The 19,666-nt window shown below is 42.4% G+C and overlaps 1 protein-coding gene across 2 annotated transcripts in view; it reads right to left on the bottom strand.

Annotated features, from left to right (window-relative positions):
- LOC119178513 (4'-phosphopantetheine phosphatase) overlaps positions 1–19,666 on the bottom strand; it is a 181,740-nt gene that overhangs the window by 48,660 nt on the left and 113,414 nt on the right. For both annotated transcript variants that reach the window (XR_012889254.1, XM_037429719.2), the window contains exons 5-7: positions 13,534–13,626; positions 11,095–11,287; positions 108–292 (exon numbers count right to left, since the gene is read on the bottom strand). Coding sequence is in view for 1 of the 2 variants with exons in the window: in XM_037429719.2 (XP_037285616.2) it covers positions 108–292; positions 11,095–11,287; positions 13,534–13,626 (471 nt within the window). In the remaining variant the exon portion in view is untranslated. The remainder of the gene's footprint in view (positions 1–107; positions 293–11,094; positions 11,288–13,533; positions 13,627–19,666) is intronic.

The raw sequence follows: 19,666 nt of genomic DNA, 5'->3' as shown, positions 1-19,666 counted from the left end.
CGTAAAAAAATTTCAAGGGGTGTCCTTGAAACCCCCTCAACACTCCTAGTGGGCCCTGGTACAGAAAGACAGGAGCAACTGAATTCTTGACTCTAGGGAAAGCCCACCTTGCTCCAATAGTTGATGGCGAAGGAGATGGTGTGCATGCTGAGGGGGTGCCCACGCAGAAAGTAGCCTCCAAAATAGGCTCTATCGAGGCCGTGCATGAGTGCGTACAGGCTGGCGATCTGGCCTATGTCATTGCTGATCATGAACAGCAGGCTGCGTGCTATGTCGCTCTCACTGAACTCCCCTGCGAAAGAAACGACGGCACCATTCATTGATTGATGCATGGAATGTTTAGGCACAAAGGTCAAGTATGGCCAAAGAGTGCCAAGACACTTGCTGAAGAAAGTCGATGTGTTTCTAAGTGAAGTCAATTTATGTACAGCTAAAGCTCATTATTTGAAAGTCACTTAGACTGCAAAAAACCTTCAAGTAAAGCTGATGTTTGAAGTAACTACACACAAAAACTGGGATGCAAGAAACTTTGAATAACTGAAAGTAATCAGGAGGTGGTTATTTGCTGTGCCTGCCAGTTTGTGGCTTCAAGGTTTTTGTTATTCAGCAACACCCAGCCCCATTTTGCCACAAAACCGGGCAGAAACGGCAAGCCTTGTTGCTATCAATGCATAAAAAAGGGGGGGGGGGAGAAAACCGGTTTTCTGATTAACTAAAGTGTGCGCCTGCGGAAAAAACATGCTTTACCGCAGCACAGCAATGATACGCAGGCAGCATATTCCCTGCTCCCCGCAGCGTCAGTGCGTCATGATGTCACCCTTATTCTTTCTGATGAAATAGAGTACTTATTTATCAGAAAGAGGCCAGTGTGGTAGAATCCGCTATTTGCTCTAGCTGTAAGTCATTATCATTGATGTTTTCTAACCAGGTTTTGGGAGTAGGCATTTTTTGGCATCCTCTGCTGCGTCACAGGTCTGACCTAAGAATACCTGGGTACGGACAGGCCGTCATTGGAACCTGAACATGGCTACTTTCAACACTAGAATTCTATCTAGTGAGGCTAGTCTATAGCTGTGCTATTCGAGGAATTAGAGGGTGGTAAATGGGATGCAACAGGGCTCAGCGAAGTTAGAATGTCACATGAGGCTTATACAGTGCTGAAGAATGGACACGTCCAGTGCTACCGTGAATTAGTTGACAGAAAAGAACAAGGAGTGGGGTTTCTCATACACAAGAATATCGCTGGAAACATAGAAGAATACTATGGCATCAGTGAGAGGGTGGCAAGTAATATAATTAAGTTTAAGAAAAGGTATAAGATGAAGGTGGTACAGACCTGCGCGCCTACATCAAGCCATGATGATCATTTGGTCGAACGCTTTTATGAAGACGTAGAGTCAGCCATTAATAAAGTAAAGACACAGTATACTGTTCTTATGTGCGACTTTAATGCCAAAGTAGGCAAGAAACAGGCCAGAGACTATGCAGTGGGGAAATATAGTATTCGCTTCAGAATTGCCAGAAGGGAGTTATTAGTAGAGTTCGCAGAACGCAATAATTTACGGATTATGAATACTTCTTTCAGAAAACAGGCTAACCATAATTGGACGTGGCAAAGTCCTAATGACAAAACTAAAAATGAAATTGACTTCATTCCGTGCGCACACTCAAGCATTGTACAGGATGTAGAAGTAGTTGGCAAGATTAGATGCAGTGACCGTAGAATGGTAAGAGCTCGTATACACCTAGATTTAAAAAAACAAAGACAAGAACTGATATGCAAGAAACCACTTAACGAACTGGCAGTGAAATGAAAAATACAGGAATTCAGAGGTTGGCTTCAGAATTGATTCGAGGCACTAGATTAGATAACCAACGTTAACGTTGACACAATGAACGATAATATTATTAATACCATCAAAGAGTGTGCAATGAAAGTTGAAGGTTCAGTCGCCAGACGGGAAACTGGCAAACTATCTCAGAAGACAAAAAATTTTGTTAAGAGATGACAAACGATGAAAGCCTCAAATGCAACCGAAGAAATAAAGCTAGTGGAGCTTTCGAAGTTAATCAATGGGCGTAAAGTAGCCGACATCAGGCGGTATAACATGGAATGCATTCAGCAGGCTGTAAAAAGCGGCCGAAGTCTAAAGGCTGCGAAGGCAGACTTGTGCATAAGCAAAATTCAGATGTATGCATTGAGGAACAAGGAAGGCAATGCCACAACCAATATGGATAGCATAGTTGAGATGGTGGAGGAGTCTTACAGAGAGCACTACAGAAGTCAAAAGAAACAAGGTGATATTGTCAGAAACAACACTGGACTGGAAGAAGCCGACATTCTACCGGTAACAACATGGAAAGTAAAGAAAGCCCTAGAAGGAATGAAAAGAGGCAAAGCCGCTGGTGAGGATAAAGTAACAACGAACCTCTTGAAAGATGGCGGAGAAATTGTGTTAGAAAAATTAGCCACCTTATATACAAAGTGTCTGTTGACGGGAAGGGTACCAGAATCTTGAAAGAACGCCAACATCATCTTAGTCCATAAGAAAGGAGACATCAAGGACTTGAAAAATTGCAGGCCGATTAGCTTACTCTCCGTTCTCTACAAAATATTTACAAAAATAATGACTAATAGTATTAGGACAATATTAGAGTTCAATCAGCCAAAGGACCAACCCAAGAAACACGCAACGTCGTATAAACTACTTGAAACGATTAGAAGGGTATGCGTACATCTAGGTATATTATTTGATGTTGAATAAACATTCTTCAAAGGAAGTTTTTCAGAAGACGTTGAGAAAACATTCTTTACAAGAAGTCTTTTTCAAAACGTTTACTAAAAGTTATTTTCTAGAACTTTTGGTAGAATTCGGGGATGAAGTCTCGATTGTCTATGCAATATATGCAAGGTGTTTTCTAAGTTTCTTTCTTTCTTTAAAATCAAAATATTATTCGCTTCACATATTTAGGTAGTATATATTTTTACATAGTTTTACATATTTAAATGTAATAATCGAGCTTTCTAGTCAGCATTAAGAAATTAAGATGCACAAACGCGGTGTGTGCCTGTGGGGCTAGAAAAATTTTATTTGTCTGGACGTGTTTGCCCGCCGCTCAGTCGCCTCTCGAAGGAGCGGGTTTGAGTCGATTTGCTCATGTTTTAAAAGTGTGCTTGCGCTTTGTGTTCGTGTTTTGTGTTCTGCCAGTACTGCTGATTACGAAGATGCGCTATACTCAAGCGAAGATGTGTGGGTTCGTATCATGGAGCACTCGCAAGGTATGTATCACACTGCTGCTGCCGGCGCTATGTTATCACTGCGTTCACCACGTTTTTCCTACCATGTGCACAATAGCTGGGCTTTTGTTTACGTAGAGACACAGCTTTTCTGTAGTACTTCAGCAGTGTAAAGGCAAAGTTGTGCGAAGTTAAGCGCGGACAAGTTTTTTATTTTGTATGGAGTGTGAAGCATGCACGCGTAGCAGGAATCCGGCGGCTGATTCGAGCAGAGTTGTGACGGCTGTCCGCCTCTGTTGGCAGTGGTGTTGGAGGGGGGGGGGGGGGGGGCTGTGCTCGTGAGTGACCACTATTTTTGTTTATTAATTCTGGGGCATTTGTTAGCCGTAGGCATTTATGCCTGTTCATATTGTGCGCTATTGAAGTGAACGTGTCTAAGGCATTTTCATTGCTGTACATTTGATTTTAAACAGCTACAGTATCGTTATACATTATGACTACTATCAGAGAAGTTTTTTTCTGGCAAGTGGCCGCATGTATGCCTGTGGGTGCATCCGCACCAGCACGGGTCTTTATAAACTACCGTGATACTCGAGTTGATGCGTGTTCGTGTGCAGCGTGTCGCATCGTCTTAGGTAGGGCTCGCAAAGGTTGCACTTGCACTTAAGTGTTCATGCAGCTTGTTAAGTAAAATTCCAACTTTTGGTATACACCAGCAACATAGGTTGTCTCATGCGGCCTGAATCCGTGCATTTTAAGCCATTTGTTTACCTAGAACCGTATTTTAGAATGAATATTTTATGGCTAAATTTGGTTGAATTGCTTTACATTACTGTGCGAGCACTAATTCAGTCATAAGTCCACGCGTTCGAGCACCATCGATTTTACTTTGCTTGCTTCCACTATGCTTGTGTTTCGATTTGGTTTATTAAGTCTTTAACACACCTCGTCCAACCTTGGTGTTGAAACTTTGCAAAACACTTTTACGCGTATGAACATTAAGAATAGTTTATAGCACCACCTCCAATAAATTTTCTGATTGATGACAAGCTTAACAGTATATTGGATAAAGTAAACTTTCTAGGCATGCCCTACAGATGTTGACCGAATCTGTGGTATGTGCAGAATGAATATTTTATTTATCACTGGAAACTCCCGATAATGTTATAAATCATGGTAAGCATGCATAAGTCATGCACATATTGCTGTTAAAATATAAAATTGGACATCATATTTATTTGAGTATAATAAATATAGACTGCAAGTTTTCAAGCTATTGGCACTGAAGAAATTATACAAATTCGGAAATCAGTTTCATTAATTCTTATTGCTAAATCAGGGTCAATAGCTTCCAAGATTCTGGTTTCCAGAGATTGTTGCAGAAGCTTGCATGCTTTATTGGGATGGTGTGTGGTTCAAGATGGGTGCCTCATATGTTTTTTTTTTTTTTTTTGCATTGACAGCTTGTGGTGCTTGAGTGAGGGGTACTGGCATTTTAGCCAACCAGAATCATTGAAACTGATGACCATCATTTGGCAGCCCACAATAGTAATTTAGTGACAACAATTTCTGACATTACAAGTATAATCGTCCCAGTGTGAGCAGCCAGAAAACAGCTACATTAGTTGTATTTGAAATCGAATTCATGTTCAATAATATAGGTTACCTGCAATGGATACTTGATGAAAGCGCATACCATCATGTATGTGTTGTGGTATCATTGAATTTGCTTTCAACGCACTATCTACAAGTGCAATTCAAGCATGGTTTTGACACATCTGCAATGTGGAAATTGCATTTTCTTTCATAAGGTTGCAACTGTGTTTGTCAAGAAGATCAAGAAAGTATGCATGTAACATCTCTAGTTTGTGTACGTCCTGCTTGTTTTAAGACACATTGTTCCAAATCATTTTAAATATACTGGCAAATTCACTTTTTCTAAGAGACACATGCCACTCATGTCAATAAATTATTTTTTCAGTGTTTCCATCGCAGCCTAAGCATGCACCTCGTACGCACTGAGTGTGAAAGAATTTCGGACAAGCCTGTCATCAATGGTGGCTCGTGGAAAAGTTAGCCATCGAATGTACAGCAGCTGCGCATGGCTTATGTTTCTTATGGAAAGGGAACTTCACTGAGCCACCTGGATGCTGTATTCAAAAAGCTCGCATGTTCAGGATGTTCAATATTAAGCCTTTTGTTTTTCTTTAAAAAAGTCAGTGCTGTAAGTTGTGTGTGTAAAGGCCACCTTTGCAGATAGCTAAGTGTTCAGGGGAACACAATGTACAACAATAATTATCACTGTCAGCCATGCCCTTGAACAAGATTCAATAATGAACTTATTAGTGACTGCAGCAGGCGGCCATGCACGTATTAAAAATTTGAGCCAGTCACATTTCTACATAGGTCCGAAGAATTCTGGCATGCCTGTGCTCAGATGTCTCGCTGGAAAGTTTAATTGTGGCTTGTATCATTATGCATGCAGGACAGTGAGCACTAGCACACAGCTACTGCTCCCTGATGTGCCGCATATAATCTGATCATGAATCGAAGCCATAGACAAGCATTATAATAGTTACCTTTTTACTACCGGCTGGTGATAGCAAGCACTGACTGCTCGTCTCACCAGGGAGTAATGTTTTGCTGATCCTCACTGCCTTGAATGCGTAATCATGAAAAACACAATAAATTTCCGAGCGGAATATCTCAGAGCATAGACATGCTCGAAGAATTTTTCCAAGTGGGAGTGTGTAGAAACATGACTGCCAGAAACTGTTCTATGCAAACATACCCACTTGCTGTAGGCACCAAAATTTCGGTATTCTTAGTTGATTGGACAGCTGACAGCATTATTGTCTTAATTTGTGTCCCCCTCGACACATAACTTATCTGCAAAGGCAGTTTTCTGTTCTTAGGGCTGAATTTTATTACAAGCACAAGGCATGTCTCTGAACGTGTCAGTGCTGCTTTCTAAGGTTTTATGTCATGTTTAATTTTTGTATAATCTGCAGTTAGTTCCTTAAAGTTGAACTGTTTGCATTGCAATGAGGCTGTAGCAGATTAACGGTTTTATTTTCTCTGTAATATTGACTGAATATTTTGTTTTAATGTTTTTATAACCTTATTTCAGTGTCTTCTCGAATTTAATGCCGTAAGTGCAATCAAGTGATTTCCTACTGTCATACTTAGTCATACCTAACCATGTATGATATATTACAGTGATACCTAACCATGTTTAACATTGTTAATGATGACTGACAGAAGGCATTCTGGAATAATGTAGCATTTTTTACTTCCCTGTTTCTTTTGTGCGAGTATTTTGGGATGAAATTAGAATTCGGGGTGTTGCCAAAACCACAATTTGATTGTTCAAGACAGATTTGTGGTGAAACACATTAATTTCGACTACTCATGGTTCTAACATACCTAAATTTAAGCACACTGGGTGATAAAAAAATCAATTCTTTGACTGCTTCTTTTTGGCTGTAACAAATTTTCTACCTTCATATATTTGCTACTGGGCCAATGTGTTTGCTAAGCTAGCTTGCTAAATTTCGTTGCACTGATAGAAGTCTGCTCGAAGACAACAGTTTGTGTCTTTTGTATGTGTGCAGGTTCTTGAACCAAGTATCTGGCCAGCCCCTCAATTGCTTTGTATAATTATAGTTACCATAAAACATTCAAGTTTTGGTACAAAGTGTGTACTTATTGTTGTGTATAATAAAGGTTACAAGTATGCAACAAAATTTGTTGAAATTTCGCATTTACTTTTGGATGTGCAGTATGGTGCATTCCAGGCAACACCAGAAATGAAAATAAGTTGAGGTTTAAAAGCTTGTCTTGTCTCCAAGCAAACCAGATTATCGTAATCATAGATGGCAGTCACTAATTCATTCTTTCCACAAATAGAACACGAATTTTGCTGATTAGAATAGTGACAGAAATAATTTGATGTCAAATTATGTTGCTGTCCCTACTTTTCACTCTTAACAGTGAACAGCTAAATGCACCGATCATAAAACGCTGACATAATACAACAAATTAACCACGAGAAATGCCCAACAAGCTGGTTTGCATGAAAAATAAATGTCTGAAAAAGGTGTTAAAAGATCTAGCAAAAGTCTTTTTAGAATCTTGGCAAGAAGTTTACTAAGCTTCTAATAATATAAGTATAGTAAACATTTACAAACATTTGAAAAATCTAGAAAGATGTTTTTTAGAATTTTTGCTAGAAGTTTTTAGCCGTATAATAATGTAGTGTTAGCACAACTACAGGAGGTTTTTAAGCTGTTTAGGTTTAAATAACGTCTTATCAAAACTTTTTATATACTTTTGGACTATTCTTTTTGGACATTTACTAGAAGTTTTTCAGCTTTTCTTGTATTTCGTAGGAAGCAGAATTTCGTACCGGTTACTCCACAACAGACCATATTCATACTATCAATCAGGTAATAGAGAAATGCACTGATTACAACCAACCACTATACACAGATTTTATAGATTACGAGAAGGCGTTTGACTAAATCGAGACATCAGCAGTAATACAGGCACTATGAAATCAGGGCATTGAAGAACCGTACATAAACATACTGGAAGAAATCTACAGAGGATCCACAGCCACCATAGTTCTCCATGGAGAAAGCGAAAGAATCCCAATAATGAAGGGTGTAAGGCAGGGAGACACGATCTCTCCAATGCTATACACCACGTGTTTACAGGAGGTATTCAAGACCCTAGACTGGGAAAAGTTAGGGATAAGAGTTAATGAAGAGTTCCTTAGTAATCTGTAATTCGCTGATGACATTGCCTTGATGAGTAACTCAGGGGACGAATTACAGTTCATGATTACTGAACTAGACACAGAAAGCAGAAAAGTAGGTCTGAAAATTAATATGCACAAAACTAAAGTAATGTGCAACAGTCTCGGCAGAAAACAGCCCTTTGTGATACATGTAGAGACGCTGGAAGTTGTTAAGGAGTATGTCTACTTCGGACAGATAATAAGCGCGGTGCCAAACCATGCGATTGAAGTAACTAGGAGAATAAGAATGGGGTGAAGCACATTTGGCAAGCACTCTGAAATCATCAGTAGTAGATTGCCACTATCCCGCAAGAGGAAGGTATATAACAGCTGCATCTTGCCAGTGCTTACCTACGGAGCAGATACCTCGAGGCTTACAAAGAGGGTTCAGCTTAAATTGAAGACGACGCAGCAAGCGATGGAAAGGAAAGTGATAGGTGTAACCTTAAGAGACAAGAAAAGAGCAGAGTGGGTCAGGGAACAAACCGGGGTTAAGGGTATCGCAGTTGAAACCAAGAAAAAGAAATGGACATGGGCCGGACATGTAGCACGTAGGCAGGATAACTGGTGGTCATTTAGGGTAACTGACTGGATTCCCAGAGAGGCAAATGCACGAAGGGGAGACAGAGAGTTAGGCGGGTCAATAAGATTAAAAAGTTTGCGGGTATAACGTGGTAATGAAAAGCACAAGACGAGGTTGATTGGCGGATCATGGGAGAGGCTTTTGCCCTGCAGTGGGCATAGTCAGGTTGATGATGATGATGATGATAGTAGGCAACAAAAAGCTACCAGCAGCGCAAGTGCGCAAATTCCCATAGTAACCACCATTTTGAGGTTCACATACATTGCAAATTTCGTTAGAATGTCTGTCACTATTTCTTCTTTTCCCCGAAAGAATTGGTAAATGATGATGCGCTGACACTGCCAGGAGCATGCAACATGCTGCCCACGTGTCATAACTGTGTTGCATTGAAGCGTGTCGTCTTTTCTGCAGGTACACATTTCAGTTGACTACAAGACCGCTTTTAATTTTTCTACGTTGTACTATTTTTATTTTTTGCTAGAAGCACCGAGACTGGGGTGCTTCAGCAAACAATTATTAGTCCCGGTGCATTGCATTATCTAGTGGCCCCTAGGGGCTATCGTTTCTGCAGATTTACGGTGAAATCAGGATTAGAAAGCGGCACACACGGCAGCCTAAGTCTTTGCATAGACCCGTGTAATGCTGAATGCCACTCCGAACTATCCACTAAAATTTACACTGCAAGATACATACTACAGAAATCCTTCAAATTAAGCGGGATTTCAAAACAATAGAGTTTGAATTCATGAGGTTTTACTGCAGTGGGTGTAAAATGGCTGCATAAAAATATTCCCTCTGCCTTTGTCGATGTTTACATCAAGACACAAGAAAGTTTGAATGTCTAGGGCTGGTATGAATACTATATCTGATGGAAATTTGTTAACAGGAAGTGAGCTAGAACTGACGTTTTGACCGGTGTACTTTTTTTCAAGACTGCAACAAAAACAGTTCATTGTGGGAACTTGAAAGTGCAAACAAATGGGACAAAGTAAGATCGGGACACAAACAATAGCACAGACTGAAACTAAGGTTTAATTGTGGAAAAAATGTATAGAAGAAAATGCAAGGACAAACAGGATTACAAGACCCCTTGTGTCTTCAAGCTTGTGCACAACATTTCTTCTATGATTAAATCAAACCTTTAGTTAGCACTATTGTTTGTGTCTCGATTGTACTTCGTCCCATTTCTTTACACTGCAAAGTTGTCACAATGAATCTATACCAACCAGCCCACGTATCAGCTCTTCAGCACTTTCTTCTTGAAATGCTGGCTTGAGCAAACACACAACCTGTTAAAGAATTTTTGTCACAAGCTCCCATCTTCACCTGTTTTTTAAATTTTATATCTGTATCACAAGAAGCTCCCAGCATTGCCATCATCAGATGGTCCTATACCTTCTAGGTCTATATGTGGATAGGCAACCAATGAAGAAAAATTACACTTGAGCCCCATAAAAGATAGTCCCAATATAAGAGAGAGTTTGATATACCAATCACTATTCACCTGCATGGTTCAGCAATCAAAAATTAGTAACATTAATTTTCATTAAAAAAATGACAGAAACCAGATGTGGCAATTTATTTTAATAGTGAAGATTTTCCAGACATACAAATGTAATATTAGTGCATTCGAACTAGAGTACATCAAAACCATGGTAAATCATATTTTAAATTTTCTGATATGTCAATAATTTGAAATACAAGATATGGCTTTCTAAAGCTAACTTAGGAACTTCAAATGACACAGACAGTTCCTCTCAGTCACAAAGGAATAATCAGTTGATTTCCACAAACCTGAATAGAGGGCATAAATGTTTGCCGATTGGAGGGAGGGGGGGATTAAAAAAATTAGCACGGTGTGAGGGGTAGGCCAGTCCATACTATATTGCAGTCTGTTTATAAGAGTTTTCAATGCTGTCTGTAGGTAGCGCTAGTGACATATCTCCCACAGTGATGACTTACTAGCACAGAACTTTCATAGGCTGCATGGTTAGGCATATTTTCATTGACAAAGTATTCTTGATTATCCTTAATGAAAATTCGAGCAGCAGGTCAAGTGTGGAAATACCACATGAGCGACTCGTGCTTTCATAGACACCAGAGCAAACAATTTAGAGAAATTATTATTATTCACTAGGCAGTTACATATATATAGTAGTACTACCTGCAATCACTAGTCATTGGACAAAGTGCAGCCCCTCTGTTTCTAGAAAGTAAAAGGCTTGGTTTACAATGAGAATTCCAGAAAAAAAAACATGGGTAAAAAATGAATGATCGAGTAACCCCTTTTATGCCTGTTACATTGCTCCAGACAGATAGATACGTTCTATATTTGAAATTATTGAGGTATCCGAAGCCTTGCAATCTTTCCAGTTTGTTACATCTTGGTTTGTCTACACATCAGCAAGAGGGCTAGGGTGTCTTCAATCGAAGCAGAAAAAAAAAAAAAAGTAAAATGTATGCTACACCTACGAGTGCCATCTTCGTCGTCCTTGCCAGAAGCAGTGCCGTTTCCAGTATGGCGGACTGTTTTGCCAAATGAGCAGGCAATGAGGTCGCTTGTAAGGCCCACTGCCTCGTAGTTGCCGCCGTAGATGTCCTTGACAAGCATGTCCACTCTGCGGTGGTCGCCTCGCTCAGCAAGCTCCAGAAGATCATCAAAGCTCTGTCGACAAAAGGAAAGGATGTTGAGAAGAGCGACCAGTGAGTTGGTTCTGAAGGTTCAGAACAAATTTCAGCACAAAGGACAAGAACGAATGAGACAATAAATGCACGTATAGACAGCTTTCCTTATCACTGCTTTAGGTTTTGCTGCAAAAGTTGGGCTGAACACATGTGAACGTCATTTGTACTAATCTTAGTTGTACTCACTTCAAATGTCACCGTTATCAAAACGCTGCAAGAAACAAGTAGATGGGATACACTGCTTCTATGTCATTTCTTGTCGATGAAGTTCTACTTCAAAATTATGTGACATTCACAGTGTGCTTATCAATGTAGCAGCTAGAAAGTTTTCTTAGGAGGAGGCGGTTGACCAACATATGTATGCTCATGCATGTGTGTGTATGTTTACTTGTTCGCACACACATGCAAATTCAAAAAATTTCAGGGTAGTGTAAGGAGAGTAAGAAACCTGCCCTGGGCTATGCCAGTGGTGCTGATATACACATATCCCTTCCTTCGTTAATAAAACTTCAGCTATCAGTCAATGCTGTGTTCGTGGTCTCGCTTTATCTCTTGTCCATTGTGCTAACACCCATCGTGATGAGAAAAGCAACTAACAACAGGAAAATCTAAAATTTTATATCTCGCTGCTAATTTTTCATCCCTATGCAGGGTGTAACGAGAACTATATTTGCAACACAGTCAGTAGCCGCATTCAAACTAAGGAGCGTAATCTGAAGTACAAGCTTTCATTTTCTCAATCAAATGTTGCTTTCCCATTGTATTACACACCACTTTTAAAAATCCATGGCTCTGAACATGCAAAAAAAATTGCAGAATTTCAGCAAGCTGGAGCAATTTTCATGGCTCGACACAATTTCGACGAGTCTCAACCAAAATTTTCTTCTATCATTAGGAACAGATCAAAAAATTTCTGGGTAGGTCATTCACAGTGGCAAAAGGAACAATTAGAGTGAATTTCACTCTCTGAAAATAGCTGTGCTTCACGCCATTTCACATAAGCGAAAGGGCCTTGACCAAGAAGATGCAAGGCGAAGCTGTGGAAGCAATGTGAAGCGACCAGTGCACACTGATGAGAGGGAACACGGAGGTGCAAAAAGGGCAAAGCAATGAATTCGATAGTAACAAATTGGAATTTTCTACAAAGGCCAACAGCTCACTTTTGCAGCATATAACCTGGCATAACTTCATTTTATGCTGGCTAAGGTAATGTACATGATCTTTAGAGCAAGTAAAGCTACCTTGGTGCTGTAATGCGAACATTATGATGAGAACACAGTACATACAAAAGTGGCTGTCCCCGAAGCAGTATAATGGGTGCAATTGTGCCCTGCATATCAAAGTATGCATTTTCTGCTGAAGTCATGCAGCACCCCCCCTTCATTATTCTTGAGCGCAACGCAAATGAGCGGCATGTTTTCTTTCCATATGTGCTGCAATATTCCGCAGCCCTCGCATGTTTTTAATGGAATACATGCAGAACATATACAATTCTTGGCGTGACATTATTGATTCAGACTTTATACAGAACATTATGGTGATGGCAACACTGAAGTGAGGGCAAAATCGCTCTTTGAGTGTCCACGCTATTGGTGCCACAATAAAAGGGACAAAATGTTGCCAGTGTGTTCTAAGCACAATAATACCTGCAGCAGTGCACAGAGCTGAGCCTGTTGGTTATTAGAAAACAAAGTGAAAAACCATAGGACACACAGAGCATTCTGTTTCTGTGTGTCGTGTGCTTTTTCACGCTGCAGCAGTGGCCGTGTGGTAGACTGTCTACCTCCAATGTGGAAATACTGGGTTCCAATTCCTTTGCCACCGGGCAGCCCCAAGTATGTCTAATGGGGAGGACCCTGGGCCCACCCAATGCTTGTATGCCCTCGCATTTCGACAAGGCAGCCTCTCTTCTATCAATGTTATGTTCTAATACAACACGAATTGCCAGTGCTTTAATACTCTTCAATTATTCCTGATCTTCCCAATCACCTTAGGTAACCTGAGGTATCCTGCACGTTACAGCGCATGTGTGCCAGAATAAAATGGCAAAGAAAGCAGCAACGTGGAGAGTTGCCTTTTACACAAAAACACGCACTCCCTGCTGCTGGCGCTTCCCATCAGAAAAATGTTACAAGCTCGACGATGTGTGTGCTTGATCTATAATAAGCAAGAGTTGACTGCAGTAGCCTATATCGACCTCACCTCTTTCTGTGCCTATGATCTCACCTTGGCCTTGGTCATGAGCGAGCCGAGGCCCCAGAAGGTGCCGCCCCCGGTGGCCGACCCGCCAATGCGCTCGTACTTGTCATCCGACTCGACCTGAGCAGGGGAACGGGACGCCGCCGTGCAGCCTCAGACGAGCTTCTTTTAGGCGCGCGCACATGCACACAAGAGAAGAGCAATGCGACTGGCAAACTGCGCGCCAGTCCTGGGACGCCATACATCAGCATAGTATATACCATATTCAACGTGAATATGATGTTGGGTGACATAAAGAGACCTTACAAAGCGTGGTCTTTTTAAACTTATTACAGATATAGGAGTTAGTTCAAATTAGCAAGGGGCGGATGTGGAAGATAACTTCTTATCACTACTAGTTACAAAACAGGCAAATCTAAACTGTGAGCATGAAGAGCAGCAATACCCCCTCCTGCACTCTTAAATTACTTCCTACTAGCATTAGGAGGATTAAAGCAAAGTGATAAAGTGCCGTCTCGCAACTTCATGGGAAATGCCAATTCTGGCTGTACTTATTATGTGAAGAAATCCTCCACAAGACCATGCAAGTAATCAAAACATAGAGCAATAGAACAGTATCCACAGGCATGCGGTGATCATACATATTGCTTGATAGTATTTAAAATGCAGCATGGAGAAAAATAAAGACATGAAGCCAAAAAAGCATGATGACATTCTAGTGTTTGCCACATGCATTTTTACAAGTATTCATTGGAACATCTTAATACCCACGTCACACGGGCACAGGAAATTACATTCGGTAGTGAAGGCTCTCGGTTCCTGAATGACACTTTTTGGGGCGCAGTTGCTGCACTTCTAAAATGAATGACATTTGACTCAGATGATGGCGATTACACCATCATCTGTAGTAAACAACTGTAAAGTAGTAATAAAAAAGAAATGTGCATTTACAAGCTACATATACCTCTGAGGAGAATTAAATGTAGAAAAGAGCATATTACACTGCCGTTAGATTTAGTTGGTTACCTTGTTTCACGACGTTGCAACTGACCATGTACCAACTTAAGCCAAAGTAGAGTACCAACTCTAGTAGAGTACCAACTCTAGCCAAAGCTAGTCAGATCCGCAGCTAAAAAAAATGGCACCTGTCACATTTATTTTACAGCGTCTACCAGCGGAATATAAGTTTTTAAGCACTTTAAGTGATTAGTGTGAATAAAAGACCCAAAAAGTTTCCTTCCAGCCGAATGAAATGTCCTTTTATATAATTGCTTGATCAGCTATGCTGTCGAGAGTATGATATTTTCAGTCGAATGAGTTTTGGCGATGACATTAGGCGACGAATGGCATTTAGGCGAATGCCATTTCGTTTCATCTGTGTAGCATCACAAAAATGGTATTAAATCTGAAGGCATTTGGAGGTAAATGCTATTTTCTCTGCCCGTGTAGTACGGGTATAATAAAACTTGATGTTAACAGTTCAGCACTTTTTTTTTTTTCCAGTCGGCGTATAGCTTTCTCAGTGCATTTTTAAGCTTCTAGAAGTAGGATAGGAGGGGAAGAAAATTGAAGAACATTTCTTAATTTCCAAACTGTGTTTGGCAAAAGCCTGAAGCCATATGACTAACTAGTATACCATGTCTCTTTATTACACTTCCTGTAGAATGGCACTCATATAGAATGTCTGTGCCTTTTTTTTACTTTCACTGCGAATCTCAGTGAGACACGAGACTAATCTGCCTCTGTTTTGCGTGTATTCATATTCTTGAGCATTGCCCATCGTGCAGATGCGATCTTGCACATATAAAGCTCATTTATCTTCGTGCGTAAGGGGGAGAGGCCACAGATGACATCGTGCCAGGGGGCCAGACAGGTCCACAGTCACTGCGAGTATAAGACATTGAAGGCTTCCACCTCAAGAATCATCCCTCAAACACTGTACAGGTGGGTAAACAGCAAAGCAAAAAAATGCGTGGCCTCGGGGTTAATCGAGAGTTTGGATCTATCTCAGTGCTCTCGGTTGTATCTTTTGATTTCAATACCACCCCAATTGAGAGATATGTGTGCTCCGTATTTTCCATTTGGTAATGTTAGCTTCAATGATATTAGGAACACCTAAAGGCTTTTACGGGTAGCGACTTATGTTGCAGTGGGTATCGTCTCTAGTGATATATGCTGATTGAACCTGAAGAAAAATTAGACCAAGCTTGAAGACCCTTCAAAGTAGGGTATGCCAGCATTGCTTCTTCTATATATAGTTTCTGCCCCCTCATGGACCACCACATTTTCTCACCATCTCATAGTCACATAAAGATTTACTGTAAAACAGGAGCTCTGTGTTGTCAGGTATGAACTCCGAATGACTATTGTAATGCATAGCTCTGAACACGGTGTTTGGAGGAACAGTGACTGAAGACAGTCAGATACCCTTGACTGAGCATTAAGAACTAATTTGGTCATTTTATAAATGAGAAAACCATTTCAGTGTGTAGATATTCTGTTTATGCTTCGTATAATTAAATACCTAATTTATGCAGATGTATTATTTAAGTGTATTCATTCGTGACACCCTGAAGCCGACAAGCCTTTTACGTGAGCAGTCACACGTGCATTGTTTTGTCTGCGCAAATGAATAGTAATATGAAAAATCAGTTTTGTAGAACTCTGCACACTGGAAGAAGGCTAACGATAGTAACAGTCCATCTATTTCTATTGTGAAGTTACAAGCAAATACATGCAAATTTCTCAAGAAGACGAGAAATTTGTTTTAGTCTGAGATGCAAATCTGCACAAAAGTGTTTGTAGGTTTAAATACCCATAAACCATGTGCATTCAAATTCGAGGCTGTCCCTTGTTACGCCTGGGAGTCCACACCGAACGTCAATGCCTCTGCAAAGGCAATCTGTGTCAAGGCCAACGATCGAGCCCGCCTGACGGCCTGACGCGATCAACTCAACGAAATCATCACGTGGCGGTGGCGGTCTGTCTTACGCAATGCACAGCGAGCTCCCTCAACCCACGAGCCCGATGAAGCGATCGGCCCCTTCCAGTCTGGTGAGTCTTAAGCAATGCGTGCCAACATCCCTCGTCCTTTGGTGCAACCACGAGCAGCGGCGGGTCCCTGTTGGAGGATTCTGACATCACGGCCAGCGATGCTTCTGGTTAGACGTTGGTGACACAAAGATCCATCCGGTGCCTATAAAGAAAGCCAAGCAGTACGTCGCCAGCAGTTGACCTATGCGTCAGTGAGAAGCCGACGTATGCTTGCAAGAGAAAACATCTCGTTGCTTCGAGCCCCTCTCGCTGTCGGCGCGGACGGTGTCCTTGGCAGAGGCGAGTTTCGTGGCGCCCTTCGTAACCTCGTCGATGGCGCGCTTCGTAACACCCTCTTCCTTTTGAGGTGTCCAGGAAGCTAGCAGAATATTGCATTACGGTGAATTACTAATCGACATCTTGAAGCACGATGACACTGAATATAAATACAGTCCGACCCTTTTATAAGAGACACTGATATAAGAGACGAATGAGTATGAGAGACACCAGTGTGTCTATAGTAAAGTACTGGTTGATAAGAAAATACATGTGTGGTACCCTGCTTATATAAGACATCTCATATAAAAGACGGGAATTAAGGGAGTTTAACTGTATATAAATCATTGTCATGTGTATATATCGCAAACGATAACACCGAGCACTGAGGGACAAAAAAAAAAGAGCGTGGTGGCACGAGGCGCGCTCGCAGTGTTTGGGCCAGGTGTGCAATTCTCAGCTCAGACAAGCGAGAAGTTCTGCCGGGTGAGACGCGGGCGTGTGCACGGAGTACCACGGAGCCGGGCGAGGTCTAGGGTGGCCGAGGATGCAGGTGCCAGGGGAGATGCTAGCTGAATCGAGGATGGCCAAGCCGTACCAGACTCGGACATGGGCCGCGTGCTCATGAGCTGTGCACCCGAGGGTACCTGGCGGAGCCCTGGCTAAGGCGAGGAATGCCGATGATTGAGCTGCCGCACCGCAGCTGTGGTGAGCAACATTTCAGCACTGCACAGACGGTGCTGTGCTGGCTAGAACCCGCACGTGGAACTGCTATGCCCGGGCGGTGATCAAGAGCTCGGAAACGAGGTGCGAGGTCGCACTGGTCCAGGCATCTCCTAGACGACGCCACCGCTGCTCGAGAGTCGTGAGACCATGGGACTCTTCTTCCTCATGTGCTGTGGTGGTCGTCCCGACGGCGCCCACATCAACGACTTTTCATATCCTTTCTTTTGTATATAAACGTTTGAACATGTCTCCCTGTCTGTTTCCTGTGCCGCTGCACAGTAGTGGAAGTGCTCGAACCGTCCTAAACATCACAATTTTCTGGCATCTGCGACATAGGACCAACCTCTAGCTCCAGGTTTCAGAGCCGCACTTCTCTTTTGTGCAGTGGGCGGAAATAGATTGGGAGAAGAATATTCTGAGTGGCAAGGAACTTGGCTTGTCGGGTAACGAACTGAAGGAGTGGATTAAGGAGCAGCAGAAAAAAGAGCGTGACAGATGAGCTGAGGATAGGGACGCGTCGCGAATAGTGCACGAACAGGGGATTGCTCGTATGGCAGCGGAACAAAGTCTGCTGGAGGTTAAGTGTCGTCTTGCTGAGCGCACGGCTGGGACGGTTGGAACCGGTTGAGAGCGCGTGGAAGCCAGCAGCGAAGCGTTCAGGGGCCCCTACAAGCTTATTCCTTCCTACAATGAGGGCCGCGACGAACTCAACCTGTACATTCAGCGCTTCGAGCGGGTAGCCACCAGCCAAGGATGGTCAGGCGACAGGTAGGCGCTCTCATTAACCTTATGCCTCTCAGGTGAAGCCTTTAGTATTGTAGGACGTATGGCTGCGGAGCATGCCACAGACTACAAAAAGCTGAAGCAAACCTTGTTGCAAAGATTTCGGTACACCGAAGAGGGATATCGGCAAAAGTTTCATGAAGCTAAGCCTGAGAATTCCGAGACAGGGCGACAATTTGCTGGTCGGCTGCTCTGTTACTTCGATCATTGGCAGCACCTGACGAAAACAGAAAAAACGTATGACGCATTGAGAGATAGCACTCTGTCCGAACAGTTTTTGCTAAGATGTGATGAGAAACTCGCCATCTTCTTGAAAGAGCGAGAATGCCGAACGCTCGATCAGCTAGCTGAAACGGCTGACCATTATCTGGAGGCGCAAGGCCTGACAAATATCGCGAAAGGGAAACAGGAAAGACCAAGCGAAAAAGCAAAATTGGCGAGCAAGAGCCGCGATAAAGAGGCCGGAAAATAAAAAGTGCAATGCTTTTTATGTGGCAAGCAAGGTCATTGCGCTGCAGATTGTTGGACGCGGTCAAAAGGCCCAAAGCCCTCGTCTTGCTGGAAGTGCAGGAAACACGGCCTTCAAGCGGATGAGAGTCCAAATGTAAAGAGACGCAACAAGGAGGCGTCAAGTGCTGTTGCCGACTATGACCGTGCACCTTTTGCTCGAAACAAGGAGAACTTGGATTGTACCCCTTCATCAGCAGAGGAAAATGCACCATCGAAAAAAAAGAGATATTTGTCTTGGCCTGCTAAGACAAGAGATGCTAACAGCAACCGGATATTTCAAAGGACAGCCTGTGACAGTGCTAAGAGACTTGAGATGCAATACCATCGTGGTCAAGCGTTCGCTGGTACCGGAAAAGAATTTCACCAGTATCACACATACTGTACACCTTCTCAACGGTTCGTTGAGGCAGCTTCCCGAGGCAAAGGTATACGTCGACTCTCCGTTCTTTCGAGGACCGACACTGGCACTCTGCATGGAAAAGCCACTCTATGACGTCGTTCTCGGCAACATCGACGGGTAATCTTCCTTTCTGGTTCTACCACGTCACATCACCTGTCGAAGGTCGCAAGACTGCATAAGGAGTTGGCACCAGCAGGGGAGCCTGCTCCATATCCAAGCGTGCCACCGGACATACCGACTTTCAGTGCAGCGACAACAAGAGGAACCAGGGACATGAAGTTACCTGTGGCGGCATCTAACGAACTAGATGTGACCCCACAAGTTCTTGAAAAGTTGCAGAGAGAAGATCGCACTTTGGAGAGCTGTTCTTTGGCGATTGGGAAGATTATGACGAAGCGATCAGCAAACATAGAGTATGTTTTGCTTAAGGGA

This window comes from Rhipicephalus microplus, chromosome 1, assembly GCF_043290135.1.
Source record: "Rhipicephalus microplus isolate Deutch F79 chromosome 1, USDA_Rmic, whole genome shotgun sequence".
NCBI lineage: Eukaryota > Metazoa > Arthropoda > Arachnida > Ixodida > Ixodidae > Rhipicephalus > Rhipicephalus microplus.
The sequence above is the reverse complement of the archived record's forward strand: the minus strand, read 5'-3'. Positions and strand labels throughout refer to the sequence as shown.